The sequence below is a fragment of the Haliotis rubra genome, unplaced genomic scaffold (genome assembly GCF_003918875.1).
Source record: "Haliotis rubra isolate DU_JTF1 unplaced genomic scaffold, ASM391887v1 Scf1106, whole genome shotgun sequence".
Lineage (NCBI taxonomy): Eukaryota > Metazoa > Mollusca > Gastropoda > Lepetellida > Haliotidae > Haliotis > Haliotis rubra.
Genome location: NW_025765011.1, coordinates 144,673 through 163,362, shown reverse-complemented (window position 1 = coordinate 163,362; position 18,690 = coordinate 144,673). Strand labels below are relative to the sequence as shown.

Sequence of the window (18,690 nt, the reverse complement as noted above, 5' to 3'; positions counted from 1 at the left end):
CAGGAATTAGATTCTGTGATGTTAAAACTGCTTGCAATATCATTAATTTAATCTGCTTAAAGCAATAATCTCAATGGTTTGAATGAAGGCCGTGTTCATATCTTTATATATGTTTATATTTCCTACATGTCCATGGACAGAGTGTCAATAGTTTCCGTTATGGCCACATGCACAGGTCAATCAAAACTGTGACCAAATTCATACAACATATTTTTTAAAGCCATTCGATATTATGATACAATCGAGTGTCTGCTAAACCAGCCTGTCCAATGTTTATGTTCATGTTTGTGATGGTCTAGAAGCCCGGTGCTGCAAGACCACAGTGATGACCCTGACAAAGTAACTGGTAGGTTTCTGATATCTGCTACTTTGGATCAAATGGTTCAAACCAAGCATATAATTAACGTAGTCACTGAGGATTTCACATATACGACCTACACGTAGCTTTACTGCTTGTCTTTGTGATGTAAACATTGTCTCAATGTAAACAACAGAGTAAATGTATAATTTGGTCTTCCAGTGGAAAAGGACAATCACGTGGGTGACACTTCATTTGACTGTGAACTCAAATGGTTTCTGACATTTATGCTACTTTTCATCAAATGTTCAGTATTTGCGCACATGCGACATGAAGTTCTAATCTTGTCAATGTGAATTAAACATAGAGTGAACATCCAGCACTTTTCTCTGTAGTGGAGAACAACATCTATGTCGGTGACGACGACTCATCAGAATGGTCTTCAGACAGTGATTACGAGATCACAGGTGAGGTTCTTTTACCACATCCTATTTAGATCACCATTGTTGGTTTAATTTCTTGAGATTAAAGTACCGGTGGTGTTTCCTCGCTAATTCTACAACATCATCGCAAGGTGTTATGTCAGAGGACACAGCAAAACTTATTAAAGGTTCAGAATAGTTTTCACCATCACACTCAGGTTAACTCTTTGAATTCTGAAATCGTCTGACAGTGTTAATCCTAATAATCACAGTCTGATTCCTATTTGCTCCATATGTCATGTTCGTGGATGAGCTAGTTTGTCTGACTAAAATCTCTTAGTTCAGGGCGTGTCTCCTTTTTGCAAGAGAAAATCCCGAAGTGAGGCAGGCCCTAAACACTAAACCAAGTTATGGGGACATATTTGGTGCTGACAAACCCAGAGATCAGAACCAGAGAAACTTGGATTCGACACACGATCACAGGAACCTTGTACCCCACAAGGACGCGACACATACATCTGCAGCGTCCTCGACAGTTAGGTCAGCGGTGCCTGTGTATCTGTTCAAAACGGACTGTCGGTTAAACGTGCTGCTGTTCCAAATTTGGATTCACTTGAGGAAATATACTGAGAGAAACCAAATAAGGATCACAGGAAAATGCAAGTGTTCCTTTATTATTTTCCAGTTTTCATCACTACTGTGATATTCAAAGCTAGTGGTGAAAACTGGAAATTGATAAAGGAACACTTGAATTTTCTTGTGATCCTTTATTTGTTTCTTTCAGTATATTTTGTAACTCGCCATCGTGTATTCTGCAATAATCTCCATTATGACGGATTCGTTCAATGACGACAGGCTGTCTCTCCTTGTGCTCAGTACGATGTATCATACCAACTTCCGATTGCCTAGAATACCCTAAATGTGTATTTCATTTAACAGATGGTCAAGTGAAGAACACAAAGACAAATGTTGTGGAGGAAACAAGAGAGGAATACATAAATGTGGAAGACCTGTAAACCTGTCAGACAAACACTAAACGCCAAAAGAAACGTTACCCTCCTTCCTTTATGACGGAGGTACCTATCTTCAGCTGGCGTTGTGATGCGTGGACGTCCACTTCTTGGTCTGTCTACGGTGCTCTGTCTGTCTGGAGCCCTGGAGCGTTGACAACAGCTTTGTATGTCGGCACCATCCCAATGGCTCTTTCTCTCCCTTCAGCTGTTAATCGTGGCATATTTCTCGTACCTGTGTATCAGATCATGTCTTCTAGGCTTTCTTTATACCCTATAGAATCATTCTGCATGTGAAATGGATGTAAATACTGTTTGAATATTGCTGCGTTCTGGCGATTGATATTCATATGTGTAAAATGGAAATGGAAAAATGTTACTTTGCAAGCAAAAATGTTAACAAAGATAATTGTAGATGTTCCTAAACAAATTTTCACAATATCAAAGACACGTTTTCCTTGTTTTCACTAATGCAAATCAGCAGAAAATGTTTTAAAAGACTGAAATCATAGCAATAATTATTTTACAATTTTACACACTATACAACAGTTGTTTCTTGTTTTAATAGTTGAAAAATGGTGACTTTAAATGGTTTATCATTGTCCCAAAGCAGAATTATATTTCAACCTTTCTTTTGGACATCAAAATCGCTGTTATTGGTTTATTTCGGCATGGACGAATAAAGGACATTTAACTCTTCTGTTATCTTTAAATTTATTTACCGTATCACAGAAATTCATGGTTTTCCTAAAACAATATATGATATTTTTATTTTTTATATGTGATCATATTCTGAGCCATAGATGAAAGAAACATGCACACAATTCCGCACAAATGTACATTAGCTCTACAACATCGGTTGGTATCTCCAGCATACAAACCCCTGTAGAACTCTTGGGTTTGGAACACGCTGAGCACCATATACTACAATTAGTTGTTCTGGCTTAGGACAGTGTACCAATAAAACTCATTATGGACAAGAGTAAAGGTATATTCCCTTTTTAATGGCTCCAGCCTTTAGTTTTGTCCTTAATGAGTTTTATTTTAATCAGACTATATGACAGTGTGCTTATGGCAATGCGAATATGACAGCGTGCTTATGGTAATGATAATATGATATGGACACTGTGACAGTGATTTTATGGCAATGAGCCTATGTCAGTGTGCTTTTGGTAATAAGACTATGGTAGACTGCATATGGTAATGAGCCTATGGCAGTGTATCTATGACAATGAACCAATGACTGTGTGCCTATGGTAATGCATCTATGGTAGAGTGCGTATGGTAATAAGCCTATCACAGTGTGCCTATGGTAATGCGTCTATAACAGTGTGCCTATGATAATGTATCTATTATAGTGTGCCTATGGTAATGCGTCTATGATAGGGTGCCTATGGTAATGTATCTATGACAGTGTGCCTATGCTAATGCATCTATGACAGTGTGCCTATGGTAATGCATCTATGACTGTGCATATGGTAATGCATCTATGACAGTGTGCCTATGGTAATGCATCTATGACAGTGTGCCTATGGTAATGTATCTATGACAGTGTGCCTATGCTAATGCATCTATGACAGTGTGCCTATGCTAATGCATCTATGACAGTGTGCCAATGGTAATGCATCTATGACTGTGCCTATGGTAACTTATCTATGACAGTGTGCCTATGATAATTTATCTATGATAGTGTGCCTATGGTAATGTATCTATGACATTGTGCCTATGATAATGTATCTATGATAGTGTGCCTATGGTAATGCGTCTATGATAGTGTACCTATGGTAATGTATCTATGACATTGTGCCTATGGTAATGTATCTATGACAGTGTGCCTATGGTAATGCATCTATGACAGTGTGTGCCTATGGTAATGCATCTATGACATTGTGCCTATGGTAATGCATCTATGACAGTGTGCCTATGGTAATGCATCTATGACAGTGTGCCTATGGTAATGAATCTATAACAATGTGCCTATGGCAATGAACCAATGACTGTGTGCCTATGGTAATGCATCTATGGTAGAGTGCGTATGGTAATAAGCCTATAACAGTGTGCCTATGGTAATGCGTCTATAACAGTGTGCCTATGATAATGTATCTATGATAGTGTGCCTATGGTAATGCGTCTATGATAGGGTGCCTATGGTAATGCATCTATGACAGTGTGCCTATGGTAATGTATCTATGACAGTGTGCCTATGCTAATGCATCTATGACAGTGTGCCTATGGTAATGCATCTATGACTGTGCCTATGGTAATGCATCTATGACAGTGTGCCTATGGTAATGTATCTATGACAGTGTGCATATGGTAATGCATCTATGACAGTGTGCCTATGGTAATGCATCTATGACAGTGTGCCTATGGTAATGCATCTATGACAGTGTGCCTATGGTAATGTATCTATGACAGTGTGCCGACTGGGCAACCTGAGTGGGCATTAGTGTTTCTGCGTATGCGTGATACTCGTTCGATTTCGGGAATAATGTTGCCCAAATCTATATGCGGTCGAACAATATTAAAAGTTCCTTTATTGAATTATCAACCAGCTTGCAAGAGTTGAAGAACTGGAGTGACAAGAAAACCAACAACTAGAACTGCTAGATGAACTAGAGCTGCTACAAAAACTACAGCTGCTAGAACAACTAGAGCTGCTAGAACAACTGGAGCTGCTAGAACAACTAGAGCTGCTAGAACAACTAGAGCTGCTAGAACAACTAGAGCTGCCAGAACAACTGCTGCCAGAACAACTAGAGCTGCCAGAACAACTGGAGCTGCTACAACAACTAGAGCTGCCAGAACAACTAGAGCTGCCAGAACAACTAGAGCTGCTAGAACAACTAGAGCTGCTAGAACAACTAGAGCTGCTAGAACAACTAGAGTTGCTAGAACAACTAGAGCTGCTACAACAACCAGAGCTGCCAGAAGAACTAGAGTTGCCAGAACTAATAGAGCTGCTAAAACATCTAGAGTTGCCATAACAACTTGAGCTGCCAGAACAACTAGAGCTGCTACAACAACTAGAGCTGCTGGAACAACTTGAGCGACCACAACAACTAGAGCTGCTACAACAACTTGAGCGACCAGAACAACTAGAGCTGCTAGAACAACTAGAGCTGCCAGAACAACTAGGGCTGCTAGAACAACTAGAGCTGCTAGAACAACTAGAGTTGCTAGAACAACTAGAGCTGCTAGAACAACTAGAGCTGCTAGAACAACAAGAGCTGCTAGAACAACTAGAGCTGCTACAACAACCAGAGCTGCTAGAACAACTAGAGCTGCTAGAACAACTACAGCGAATATAACAACTAGAGCTGCTAGAACAACCAGAGCTGCTACAACAACCAGAGCTGCTAGAACAACTAGAGCTGCTAGAACAACTACAGCGAATATAACAACTAGAGCTGCTACAACAACCAGGGCTGCTAGAACAACTAGAGCTGCTAGAACAACTAGAGCTGCTAGAACAACTAGAGCTGCTAGAACAACTAGGGCTGCTAGAACAACTAGAGCTGCTAGAACAACTAGAGTTGCTTGAACTACTAGAGCTGCTAGAATAACTAGAGCGGCTAGAACAACTTGAGCTCCTAGAACAACTAGAGCGGCTAGAACAACTGGAGCAGCTAGAACAACTACAGCTGCTAGAACTGCTAGAGCGGCCAGAACAACTACAGCTGCTAGAACTGCTAGAGCTGCCAGAACAACTAGAGCTGCCAGAACAACTGGAGCTGCCAGAACTACTAGAGCTGCTAGAACAAATAGAGCTGCCAGAAGAACTAGAGCTGCTAGAACTACTAGAGCTGCTAGAACAACTAGAGTTGCTAGAACAACTAGAGCTGCTACAACAACCAGAGCTGCTAGAACAACTAGAGCTGCTAGAACAACTACAGCGAATATAACAACTAGAGCTGCTAGAACAACTAGAGCTGCCAGAACAACTAGGGCTGCTAGAACAACTAGAGCTGCTAGAACAACTAGAGTTGCTAGAACAACTAGAGCTGCTAGAACAACTAGGGCTGCTAGAACAACTAGAGCTGCTAGAACAACTAGAGTTGCTTGAACTACTAGAGCTGCTAGAATAACTAGAGCGGCTAGAACAACTAGAGCTCCTAGAACAACTAGAGCGGCTAGAACAACTGGAGCAGCTAGAACAACTAGAGCTGCTAGAACTGCTAGAGCGGCCAGAACAACTACAGCTGCTAGAACTGCTAGAGCTGCTAGAACAACTAGAGCTGCCAGAACAACTGGAGCTGCCAGAACTACTAGAGCTGCTAGAACAAATAGAGCTGCCAGAACAACTAGAGCTGCTAGAACAACTAGAGCTGCTAGAACAACTAGAGCTGCTACAACAACCAGAGCTGCCAGAAGAACTGGAGTTGCCAGAACTAATAGAGCTGCTAAAACAACTAGAGTTGCCATAACAACTAGAGCTGCCAGAACAACTAGAGCTCCTACAACAACTAGAGCTGCTGGAACAACTTGAGCTCCTAGAACAACTAGAGCTGCTAGAACAACTGGAGCTGCTAGAACAACTTGAACTGCTAGAACAACTAGAGCTGCTAGAACAACTTGAGCTGCTAGAACAACTAGAGCTGCTAGAACAACTAGAGCTGCTAGAACAACTTGAGCTGCTAGAACAACTAGAGAGCTGCTAGAACAACAACTAGAGCTGCTAGAACAACTTGAGCTGCTAGAACAACTAGAGCTGCTAGAACAACTAGAGCTGCTAGAACAACTTGAGCTGCTAGAACAACTTGAGCTGCTAGAACAACTAGAGCTGCTAGAACAACTAGAGCTGCTAGAACAACTTGAGCTGCTAGAACAACTAGAGCTGCTAGAACAACTTGAGCTGCTATAACAACTTGAGCTGCTATAACAACTTGAGCGACCACAACAACTTGAGCGACCACAAGAACTTAAACGGCCACAACAACTTGAGCGACCACAACAATAAGAGCAGCTAGAACAACAATAAGAAAAAACATACATTTTATAATTTACTTTTTTATTTGACGATATAACATGATACAGAAGTTGATATGTGGAAACAGAAAAAATGTTAAACTTTAATTGATAAATATTAGCGAAATATGTTTTGCAAATAAAGTGATCAACACAAAAGAACAACAGGCGTTTGTTAAAAACGTATGTAGATGGCTTAAACGTGGACCACTTTGAAGCTAGGTAGAGGCTTGTTGAAGGTGTTGTTCGCTCCCTGGAAGACAAAGAGAGATTACGAATATCAAGAATGGCCTGCACATGTGCAGATGGAAATGCCCAGTGGTCACTTCACTTGGTAAATCACGTCATACTGATATACTAATTATCTTGTTACAGTAATCTTTATCTGATTATAGCATACAGCCATCGTTTCTATACACCCAAACGACATTTCTATCACTGACAGTCGAAGGATTGATAATTTACTCAAATAATGTAATTATCGATAGAGCATAACGGATAATGCGCGTTGTTATGTTCTTACCTCAGCTTTGCCCTTCCCACAGTAGGGCGGAGGGGAGAAGATAGTGTTGTCTCGGATCCCGGGGAAGATGTTGTTGTAGCCGGTGGACAAAAAAGAGTTACCTAAAATACACCCACAGATGATTAGTATTGGGCCCTGGAATCTAATGCTGTTAATAAACTCGGATATCGAATTGCGTAGATTGATGCTCATGATGTCAATCTCTGGATTGCCAGGTTCATAATCGATTATTTTCGGAAAACTGTTATATATCTGGGATATTGCTAAGTGCGGTGTTAAACAACTACAAACAAACAAACAAACTCGCGTGGTTCAAACATCGTGTGGTGAGCGTGGAAGCAGCACCAGGCGCAGGTCTGGTAGTAGCAAATGTTGTGAACATGATTTACTGGAGGGACCAATACTTGGTTAGAAACATTCAATAACATTTTGAGTGCGTGTGTGCACATATCGGCGCTGGTCAAGGTGACCTTGTTAGTGAGTGAGTTTGTTGCGTGTGTGCACATACCGGCACTGGTCAAGGTGACCTTGTGAGTGAGTGAGTTTGTTGCATGTGTGCACCTACCTGCACTGGTCAAGGTGATCTTGTGAGTGAGTGAGTTTGCTGCATGTGTGCACCTATCGGCACTGGTCAAGGTGACCTTGTGAGTGAGTGAGTTTGTTCCGTGTGTGCACCTCCCGGCACTAGTCAAGGTGACCTTGTGAGTGAGTGTGTTTGTTGCATGTGTGCACCTCCCGGCACTAGTCAAGGTGATCTTGTGAGTGAGTGAGTTTGCTGCATGTGTGCACCTACCTTCACTGGTCAAGGTGACCTTGTGAGTGAGTTTGTTGCGTGTTTGCACCCCCGGCACTTGTCAAGGTGACCTTGTGAGTGAGTGTGTTTGTTGCGTGTGTGCACCTCCCGGCACTAGTCAAGGTGATCTTGTGAGTGAGTGAGTTTGTTGCATGTGTGCACCTACCTTCACTGGTCAAGGTGACCTTGTGAGTGAGTGAGTTTGTTGCGTGCTTGCACCTCCCGGCACTGGTCAAGCTGCAAGGTGACCTTGTGAGTGAGTGAGTTTGTTGCGTGTGTGCACCTCCCGACACTGGTCAAGGTGACCTTGTGAGTGAGTGAGTTTGTTGCATGTGTGCACCTACCGGCACTGGTCAAGGTGATCTTGTGAGTGAGTGAGTTTGTTGCATGTGTGCACCTACCGGCACTGGTCAAGGTGATCTTGTGAGTGAGTGAGTTTGTTGCGTGTGTGCACCTACCTGCACTGGTCAATGTGACCCTATGTATGATTACAGGGACACATGTGTCATCTGACACGATGGCTGTGAACTTGGAGGTGAGGCCATCTTTGGTTCTGGCGTAGCTGTATCCCCTGGTGTCAATGACCTTTGTACCAAACCCGAAGGCGAAAGGTCCCATTAGATAGGCACCATCTGAGCGATATCAAAGGGCTTGGTTATGATGCTATGCTGTGACACGTTCCTGTTCTGGTTATGTTAGGAACTGTGCTTAAAAAAACAAGGGAAATTAATTAATTGACTCTAATCTGATTTGTCATCTATGTGCCCTTTAATGAACAAAACAATTATTCACACAATCTCTGCCCTGTACTTCAAACACGATCGCCACCCGTCTTATCAGTGCATGTGTGTTGTTTGACGTTCACAACACACAATGAGGTCACCTGCCTTGTGAGTGCATTTCTGTTGTTTGAAGCTCACAATACACAAGGAGATCAACCGTCTTGTCAGTGCTTGTCTGTTGTTTGACGTTCACAGCACATAATGAGGAGACCCGTCTTGTGAGTGCTTGTCTGTTGTTTGACGCTCAGAGCACATAATGAGGTCACCCGTCTTGTGAGTGCATGTCTGTTGTTTGACGTTCAGAGCACATAATGAGGAGACCCGTCTTGTCAGTGATTGTCTGTTGTTTGACGTTCACAACACACAATGAGATCACCCGTCTTGTCAGCACTTGTCTGTTGTTTGACGTTGTCTGTCTTGTGAGTGCTTGTCTGTTGTTTGACGCTCACAGCACACAATGAGATCACCCGTCTTGTGAGTGCTTGTCTGTTGTTTGACGTTCACAACACACAATGAGATCACCCGTCTTGTCAGTGCTTGTCTGTTGTTTGACGTTCACAACACACAATGAGATCACCCGTCTTGTCAGCACTTGTCTGTTGTTTGACGTTCACAGCACACAATGAGGTCACCCGTCTTGTGAGTGCTTGTCTGTTGTTTGACGCTCAGAGCACATAATGAGGAGACCCGTCTTGTGAGTGCATGTCTGTTGTTTGACGTTCACAAAACACAGTGAGGTAACCCGTCTTGTCAGCGCATGTCTGTTGTTTGACGTTCACAACACACAGTAAGGTAACCCGTCTTGTCAGCACATGTCTGTTGTTTGACGTTCAGAGCACATAATGTGGTCACCCGTCTTGTCAGTGCTTGTTTGTTGTTTGACGTTCAGAGCACGCAATGTGGTCACCCGTCTTGTGAGTGCATGTCTGTTGTTTGACGTTCAGAGCACACAATGTGGTAACCCGTCTTGTCAGTGCTTGTCTGTTGTTTGACGTTCAGAGCTCACAATGTGGTCATCCGTCTTGTGAGTGCATGTCTGTTGTTTGACGCTCACAACACACAGTGAGGTCACCCTGTCTTGTGAGTGCTTGTCTGTTTGTTTGACGTTCAGAGCACACAATGAGGTAGTCCATCTTGTCAGTGCATGTCCTATTGTTTGACGTTATCAGCAAACAATGAGGTGACCTGTGATGTCAGTCCATGCCTAAGCTTACCTGTGGGACACTAAGTACGCGCGTGATGTCAGACCACATCAGATACATGTACCTGTGATGTTTAACACCTGTACGTACCTAAGAATAATAACAGTGCACATTTATAATGCGGTCATTTACACGCTTGCAGCATGTTCAAGGCGCATGGGGGTCGTAGAGGTCGACCGTCATATCATCACACACCTTTACATACCTAGTAGACACAGAGGTCGACCGCCATGTTATTACACACCCGTAGACACTGAGGTCCACCGTCATATCATCACATACCTGTACGTGCCTGGTAGACCGTCATATCATCATCACACATACCTGTACGTGCCTGGTAGACACAGGAGGTAGTCCGTCATGTCATCACACACCTGTACGTATCCTGGTAGTGAGGTAGTCCGTCATGTCATCACCGTCATGTCATCACCGTCATGTCATCACATACCTGTACGTGCCTGGTAGACACTGAGGTAGTCCGTCATGTCATCAAACACCTGTACGTATCTGGTAGACACAGAGGTCCACCGTCATGTCAATACACACCTGTTCATACCTGGTAGACACTGAGGTCGACCGTCATGTCATTACACACCTGTACGTGCCTGGCAGACACTGAGGTCCACAGTCATGTCATCACATAACTGTACGTATCTGGTAGACACTGAGGTCGACGGTCACGTTTGTTACACACCTGTACGTACCTGGTAGACACTGAGGTAGAAAGTCATGTCATCACACACCTGTACGTACCTGGCAGACACTGAGGTCGATCTTTGTGTCAGTCCATACATACACGTGCATGTTATGTAAACATTGTAGATTCTTGTAATTACCTGGGACACATGTGTCCTGGAACGCTTCTTTTATGGCGAAAGTCTCGCAGAGTCTCGTCTCGGGGTTAATGCGGTAGCCCACTTTCTGAAACATCGAACTTGGTGTCATGTGTGACATTATTGATAAATAGTTTTAGATGTTATAAAATTCTGTTACATCGCATAAACATCGCAATATTTAACAATACATGACAGACTATAGATCGCCAGCAACTGAAGTTAGATCACGACAATGTGAGTTAAAGTATAGCTGCTACTTGCATGGACCTAAGCAGGAGTAATTACCCTTCAGGTTTTAGGTCATAATTATAAGAACAAATATTCCGTGGCAGTAACATTATTTGAAAGTCGTGTTACATACCCTTTTCAGAGTACAACCATTTTACACTACATCAACCCCCTTCAATGGTGACAGACATAAAATATGGCAAGATTCTGATTCTTTCAAAGATGAATGCTGTAGGTTTTGCTAAGATGTTTAGAAGATGATATCATGATATATTCCCTGTAATGGATAGACTGTAAAATGGAATTAATCTCAAGCTCATCTCTTCGATACTCTGTCTGAGAAAGGGGAAATATTTGTGGTTTGTTCTGAGGTGACGTCAGAAGTGGCACCAAACAAATTTTGTTTAAAATGATATCATGAAAACAGCCCGGCTCACTGCAGTTCCGTGTGGGATTTCTTTATTGATTACTTAAGTCGTCTTCTTTTCGCCATTGGCTGTGTTGTAGATAACTTTGGTAAATACTTTCTAAATAAATATAAACGTAATGATGTAACCATGACTATTCTGAAAGTATGAAATGTTTTATTCTTTTGAAATTGACTACAACCTGTTTGTTCATTCGTCATTGTCCCGCTGTAACTTGACATTAACTTGACATTAAGTTGACATTAAGTTCCTGCATTTGCACAGGAATAGAATGATCACGCAAGATGTTGACCCGGTAGCGTCACGATTCAAACTGAAAGCAACAATAATGAGTTCTATGACTTGTGACGACACCCTGTTCCACTACATCTCCATCCCCAGCCGCAGCAACAGACGCTTGAAGACCCAGTCTACGTAAACTTAGGCTGAGTATTATTCACTACACTGCTTATACTGAGTTGAGATTCGCACATTCCTTTTGAACTTTTACCTCGAAAATGTTTGTACCCGAACGATTCCGAATGCTATTTTCCGTACGATCGCTTCCGAGTGATGCACATGGAGCACGCCACAACAGTGAGTAAACAATTGATGAAAATAGCTTTTTGTCAATATTCCACAGTGTCAGCTTGCGGAAATATTAGCTAATGGTAACCATATATCAGAAAGCCCTAAGCGAATATACTGCAGGTAAAATATCTGTGTTTTATGCGGAATATCGTTTGTTAAGAGATCAGTGTCAGTGACCAGGGAATTTTGTAAGTCCCGCCGAACCCTAAACAGTAGCCGTTGTTTGATTGGTTAAATCCGAACAATATTTGGTTGGACGGTTTTAGGTTGCTGAGAGGTTACCTGCCGCGACCTTCTACTAGGGTTTGTTAGACTCAGTATAGCAGTGTAACGAATAATACTAAGCCTAAGTTTACTTAGACTGCTTGGAGACCCGGGCCCTGTCGTGTCGCCTATCATTTTGGCCTATATTGATATTTAACGCCGCATTGCCAGGTCGCCAGAAACAGAACGAGTTGCGCCTACATTTCCTGATGTAACGTCTCCCCTTGAGGAACTCTTGTTGGTTGTTGTTGTATGGATGTCAGTGTTTATGATATAGTGAGGATCAGCAGTTCATAAGTACACAGCACCTGGCATGTAAACGAACACAAAGTCGGTGCAGAGTTAATCTTGTGCATTGAGGAAAATCCACAAGTACATTGATACGGACACTTGCAAAACCCTCATAAATTCCTTTGCCACATCAAGATTAGATTATGGTGACTCCATGTTTTCCGGATCAACTGTCATCTCGCACCTTCCACGAATTCAGAACAAAGCAGCGAATAATCACCCGTACTCGCCCAACTAAACACATCTCACCCATCCTAAGGCAACTCCACTGGCTTCCTGTTAAGCATCGTATCACGTACTACACACTTAATGTGGACTCCTCATGACAGTATCCCAAAGACCTTATTAATCTGTACCAGCCCACAAGAACTCTCAGATCCTCAACCAAGCAGCAACTCTCCAGCCCATCAACGTCTACTCATATCGCTGAAAATGCCTTTTCTGTATATGCTCCTCGACTCTGGAACTCCATCCCAATGGACTGCAAATCTGTGGACTCTGTTCAATCCTTCAAGAAGTCTCAAAAACATTTTTGTTTAGCCATTAACTCTTTTCCACTGCTTTCCCCAAAAGCGCCGTTGAGCAGGCCTAGCCTGGAAATTCGAAGCTATACAAGTAAAAATATTTTCAATTCTAATTATTCTATTGCCTGTCACCTTCGAGTCATTGAACTCACTAAATGAACGTTCTGGGGAAGATCATTCCATATCCGAGGAAGGATTTGATGGAGTTCCTAGCTCTGTTTCATCCCAGACGTGTTCGATGGATGACAAATCAAGGGATCTTGCTGACCAGGGTAACACATTAACAGTGCTCAGTTTAGATACTGCTGTACAACTCGAGCAAGGTGCCATTGTGTTGAAACGTCGCCCCAGAGTCGTTCTGTTGCAAAAACGGTAAAGCGGCGATTTGCAAAACCACATCTCGGTACCTCAAAGCATTTAAGTTCCCCTCAATCCCAGTCTTTGCTGCAGCCATTTTCCCACTCCAGACCATAACGCATCTGCCTCTAAATCGATGCCCTTACAGAACACGTTCGCCTGTGTGCCTTTTGACACGTGTTCTGAAGTTAGCTCGACGAAGAAGGAAACGTGAAGAGAACTCTTCTCCACTGGCGTGCCTGGTCCACTGGAGATGTCGCTGTTCTAGTAGATACAGCTCTATTGCCAGGTATGTACGGCAGGGCTTGCAGCAACGTGTGTCAGAGGTGCGTGGTTCAAATCCATCGTCGGGAGGTTACTGGTGGGCGGCCACTACGGGGACGGTCTATAAATGGGTCATTTTGTTGGAAACGTTTACATAGGTGCCAATGGTGTTTCTCTTAGCGTTGAATCGACGTAAGCGTCACGCTGCAAGTATGTACTGAAGCATTCCTCTAGTTCTCCATGTGTCGTTTTCAGGGCGTTGCACGTCGAACCTTTTCCAGAGAGCTATTTGTCTGACTTCTGGACTCTTACGGCTACACTGAGTGGAAACAATAAGCGTCTGGTTTTCTGGCCTTTGTATGTGAACATTGCAGACCATATGTCTCTATTATATCATGTCATAAGCCAGGTTCGAACAACATTTACTTTTTTTTCTTTGACCATTTTAATAACTCTCTCTCTGGTTCAAATCCAAAAATTAAGTCACAAGATTACCAATGAAAAAATCTATGTCAAAATAAATTTTGCCTCTTATTATATGTGTTACGTTATTAACTTATATTATAAATAAGCTTTTAAAGGAGGTTTTGAGGAGGGATATTGCAGGATTGACATCTTCACACTTATATAGTATAGCGGGCATGTATTCCAAGACAAAAGCAACTATTAAGTTCAGCCTGTCTGAAGATTTTGATTACTTGAGCTGAGTGTGTCAAGGCTGCATTTAAACCCTTTACTGTTTGTACTTTTAATTTGTAAACCAGTAAGGCGTTCACAATGATGCAATGTTCTCGAAAGAATTTCATCTCAGGACAAGTGATTGTCGCATACAATCAATGTAAAACAAAATTGTAGAATTGTCCATTCCTACATACTTATTCAACTATTACACCGATAAATTGTATTTAACCATTAAACAACATTAGAATTTAGAGATGCAAGACCTTGAATTTCCATATTGAGAATTGGAGCACTACCTTCATATAAGAATACTTATTTTGATATTTTAAAACTTTTCCATTGACCATAAATAACTAGTATTACAGTAACACACCTCTATGGAATAATGTGTCTTTCAGCTACAAACTCCTGTTTAAATTGTCAACGATGAGCTTTTTCGTTCTTTGTAGTAATAATAACGTGTAACTACTACCGCCATGATAGGGCACAACGTTTGTATGTTCGTCTTTTTATATTATAGGATATTTATGCAGCGCACATATCCACGCAACTAGTACATGTTCCCTTGATCAACGGATGTAATTTTTTCTGGCATTCTTTTACCCTACTCAACTTCCCAAGTCCTTTCACGAAATATATAAGTCCTTTAACTGTAATTAACACTGTCTAAACTGCCATGGGTATGAGCAGTCCAATCAAGGACCCATAATCCAATACACTCCTCTCGGTTGGTTGGAGCAGCTAAACAGGCAGACGAGGAAACAAAGATTGACGAGTTCATGGACAATGCCCCTTCCCATGGCCATGGCGTCGAACTTAGCAATGAGAGATTGACGAGTTCATGGACAATGCCCCTTCCCATGGCCATGGCGTCGAACTTAGCAATGAGAGTTCATGGACAATTCCTTGTTCATGGACAATGCCCTTCCATGGCCATGGCGTCGACCTTAGCAATGAGAGATTGACGAGTTCATGGACAATGCCCCTTCCCATGGCCATGGCGTCGAACTTAGCAATGAGAGATTGCCTTGTTCATGGACAATGCCCCTTCCATGGCCATGGCGTCGACCTTAGCAATGAGAGATTGACGAGTTCATGGACAATGCCCCTTCCCATGGCCATGGCGTCGACCTTAGCAATGAGAGATTGCCTTGTTCATGGACAATGCCCCTTCCCATGGCCATGGCGTCGACCTTAGCAATGAGAGATTGACGAGTTCATGGACAATGCCCCTTCCCATGGCCATGGCGTCGACCTTAGCAATGAGAGATTGACGAGTTCATGGACAATGCCCCTTCCCATGGCCATGGCGTCGACCTTAGCAATGAGAGATTGACGAGTTCATGGACAATGCCCCTCCATGGCCATGGCGTCGACACTTAGCAATGAGAGATTGACGAGTTCATGGACAATGCCCCTTCCCATGGCCATGGCGTCGAACTTAGCAATGAGAGATTGACGAGTGTAAATGGCAGCCATGTTGGAAAATGATCGTTACTGGCTAATCCGACACCCTGTCTAAACCGGTATTTAATTTTTTGGTTCTGTGGGGTGCCGGTTTAGACAGGTCTCAATGTACATGAATCTATGACAGCAATAGACTATGAACATTTTCTCTGTCAAGGCATTGTGGTATCTTAGTTTCAATACACAGTACAGGATAACACTATTGACATTGCACTATGTAGTGTCAAACAAATTAATGCCTGTGTATTTAAAAAATGCTATCTATTTCACAAAAAACCAAGATTGCTAGTGATTTCACATTTTGGACAGATTTGATGCTAAAATGCTTCAAGATAGACAAACATTTGTACATGGGGCGTACGGCTACACAGTTCCCCTTTGTAGGTCGATGCCTTTCCTATACCCTCCCCAATATCAATGCAAGATGGATTGGCGCTTTCGTTTATCAGCCAGTATGGTACTGATGCTACTTTTCGGTAATGCTTCCTGAAGATTGGTTTTCAAGACAATTGCAATGAATTGTACAACTGGCCAGCATCACGGCGTACGTCGTTACTCTCTCCATTCATCCACGTTCCCAACTTTGTACATGCAGAATGCAGGTCAGGTAGTGGTTACCTCTCTTTAGTGGTGTAGGAAGGTGGTGGTGGTGGTGAGTAGCAGTATCCACGTGAGTAGTACACTTTCCTAGTTACCACTCCCCAATATCAATGAGTACACACAGTGGTAGTGAGTGGTAGTAGTAGGTAGTGGTGGTGGTAGCAATAGTAGTAGTGGTAGTGAGTAGAAGTGAGTAGTGGTGCAGGTAGTAGTAGTAGTAGTAGTAGTAGTAGTAGTAGTAGCCGCAGCAGTGATAGTAGTAGTAGTAGAGTGAGTAGTGAGTAGTGGTGGCAGCAGCAACGGTAGTAGTAGTAGTAGTGGTAGTAGCAGTAGTAGTGAGTAGTAGTCCGCAGCAACAGTGGTGGTAGTAGTAGTAGTAGTGGTAGTAGTAGTAGTATGGGGACAAGGGGAAGGAAGAGAGAAATATACAGGTTTAACCTCTTACCTTGTTGTAGTCGTAGATCACCTTGAAGGTGTTGGTGTCACCACTAGTGTAGTTGCCTTCGACAGCGTACCTTCCGTTCAGAGCGTCATAGGACACAGATTGTAGGCCCTTCAAGTTTAAATACAAGAACAAATATATTGTATCTTTAGCCTTTAAGTTAATCGTCCCCAAACCTTTTCACATGATCCACGTGAAAAATCAGATAGTTACATTTATATGCGTCATTAGCATGTTCTTAAAACAAATTGTGATAAAAATATAATTTAGTTTTAGTTTGTAAAATGTAACAACAGTTGCATGATTAAAGAGTCAATAAGTCAGTCGTCACGAGGAATGCCACTGCTCACGTTGCCATGGCGGAATGTTCACGACTGTGTACCTAACCGGCTATAATGATTTCTTTTTAAAATCTCAATATCATATCTTAATGCATTATCCTTGATCAGACAAATATCAATATCCTGAATTCAGCACAATATGTAATTCATGAAATATTTAGTCAAAATGAATACATATGTATAAATTGTGTGCAATTATGAAGATGGCGTTGAGGTCAAGAAGAAATATTCATCGCATAAAGTCTATTTGTACACTTGATGCAGTTAAATTGTTTTATTGAAAAAAACCATCCTGTTTAATTAAAAACTGTTTGTTTACAGTCAGATGGTGTTCACTCAGAGCTTACAACGAAAAACTTCATATCATAAACCACAGCAGATTCTGGAACAAACAGTAATATAATTGTGTCAATAAACCATGGCCAGTGAAGTTCGATATTTGTTACTTCAGGTCGGACCCTACGTAATAGGAAGTAAGACATGAATACTTTCTAATAATGGTCAGGCAATAGAACCATGACAGCAACCGGACCCAGTGAATAGAACATTTGGAAGCAAAATAGAGACAGCCGATGGGTAGCAATGAGAGACACCGACTTCTACCATCATGGATATAGACACGGGTGCTGCCAAATAACAGGAGCCAGTTTCATCTACCATCATGGGTGAAGATACGGGTGCTGCCAAATAACAGGAGCCAGAGCAACATCAAGTAAAATCATATGCATAGATCATATACTTAATTTTATTTTTTTTGGATTTGGACTCAGGGTGAAGTTCTTTAAAGGTGTAGGATTCTCATGCAATTAGCGGGGCCGGGGGGAGTACCGTATTTACGATGCGAGGAACGATCTCTAAAAAAGGCACGACCCTAATAGACTCGTGTTGCTCTTGAAATCGCAGACACACACACACACACACACACTCAATACTTCGTGGCTACATACCTCATATGTTCGGCTGGGTTCAACAAGTGTGACGAACTGGTATGCCTCCCACTGCAACGGGGGACAGCAGATGCTGCCAAGTGCAGTTGTTGCCAGCCCAGCAAGAAGTAACGCTAACAGAGTCATTGTGATTTCGTCAGGCCGACCACCGCGAGTTGTGGGAGTGTAAATGGTTGCTTTCTACGGACCAGGATCATTTTATAGCACATCCCCCTTCCTGACACGAAGCATCATTCTCCCTGTCTTGTGTAATGCTATGTGATAAATGGCCTCCCCTTTTACAGCTGAGAGTCCTTTAACAGAATTTTTATTTGCCGAAAAGTATCATAGTTCAGCCATTTGTCAAAGGTAAAAGCCTCACAGTGGTTAAATCTTTGTCAAATATGAAAAATGTTCAATGCAAACATACCATGACAACACAAACTATTGTGTACATGATGATTTGCAGCAAG

The 18,690-nt window shown here is 42.4% G+C and overlaps 3 protein-coding genes across 3 annotated transcripts; 1 reads left to right on the top strand and 2 right to left on the bottom strand.

Moving 5' to 3' along the window:
• Nucleotides 1-159: 159 nt before the first annotated feature.
• Nucleotides 160-6,391, top strand: LOC124287292 (involucrin-like). The gene is given in 5 exon segments (XM_046723794.1): nucleotides 160-175; nucleotides 694-765; nucleotides 5,157-5,625; nucleotides 5,805-5,988; nucleotides 6,167-6,391. Coding segments are annotated over 5 exon segments (966 nt in total).
• Nucleotides 6,392-6,817: 426 nt separating this feature from the next.
• On the bottom strand, nucleotides 6,818-8,636 carry LOC124287323 (ependymin-related protein 1-like). Its single transcript, XM_046723824.1, has 3 exons — nucleotides 8,473-8,636; nucleotides 7,222-7,322; nucleotides 6,818-6,951 (listed from the first exon to the last, which is right to left on the bottom strand). The coding sequence occupies exons 1-3, from the start codon at nucleotides 8,630-8,632 to the stop codon at nucleotides 6,895-6,897; spliced, it is 318 nt and encodes a 105-aa protein (XP_046579780.1). The 5' UTR covers nucleotides 8,633-8,636; the 3' UTR covers nucleotides 6,818-6,894.
• A 1,912-nt stretch (nucleotides 8,637-10,548) lies between these two features.
• On the bottom strand, nucleotides 10,549-18,370 carry LOC124287281 (ependymin-related protein 1-like). Its single transcript, XM_046723783.1, has 4 exons — nucleotides 18,239-18,370; nucleotides 16,954-17,061; nucleotides 10,835-10,919; nucleotides 10,549-10,613 (listed from the first exon to the last, which is right to left on the bottom strand). Exons 1-4 carry the CDS (start codon nucleotides 18,362-18,364, stop codon nucleotides 10,549-10,551), a joined length of 384 nt encoding a protein of 127 aa, XP_046579739.1. The 5' UTR covers nucleotides 18,365-18,370.
• Nucleotides 18,371-18,690: the final 320 nt, after the last annotated feature.

Coding starts and splice junctions, on each gene's coding strand:
- LOC124287323 (XM_046723824.1), bottom strand. CDS start 8,632: ATGGGACCTTTCGCCTTCGGGTTTGGTACAAAGGTCATTGACACCAGG. Junction 7,323..8,472: donor GGTCACATTGACCAGTGCAG/GTAGGTGCACAC, acceptor GGTGTATTTTAG/GTAACTCTTTTTTGTCCACC. Junction 6,952..7,221: donor GTGGGAAGGGCAAAGCTGAG/GTAAGAACATAA, acceptor TTTGTCTTCCAG/GGAGCGAACAACACCTTCAA.
- LOC124287281 (XM_046723783.1), bottom strand. CDS start 18,364: ATGACTCTGTTAGCGTTACTTCTTGCTGGGCTGGCAACAACTGCACTT. Junction 10,920..16,953: donor TGATCTACGACTACAACAAG/GTAAGAGGTTAA, acceptor TCGATGTTTCAG/AAAGTGGGCTACCGCATTAA. Junction 10,614..10,834: donor CCAGGACACATGTGTCCCAG/GTAATTACAAGA, acceptor TGTGGACCTCAG/TGTCTGCCAGGCACGTACAG.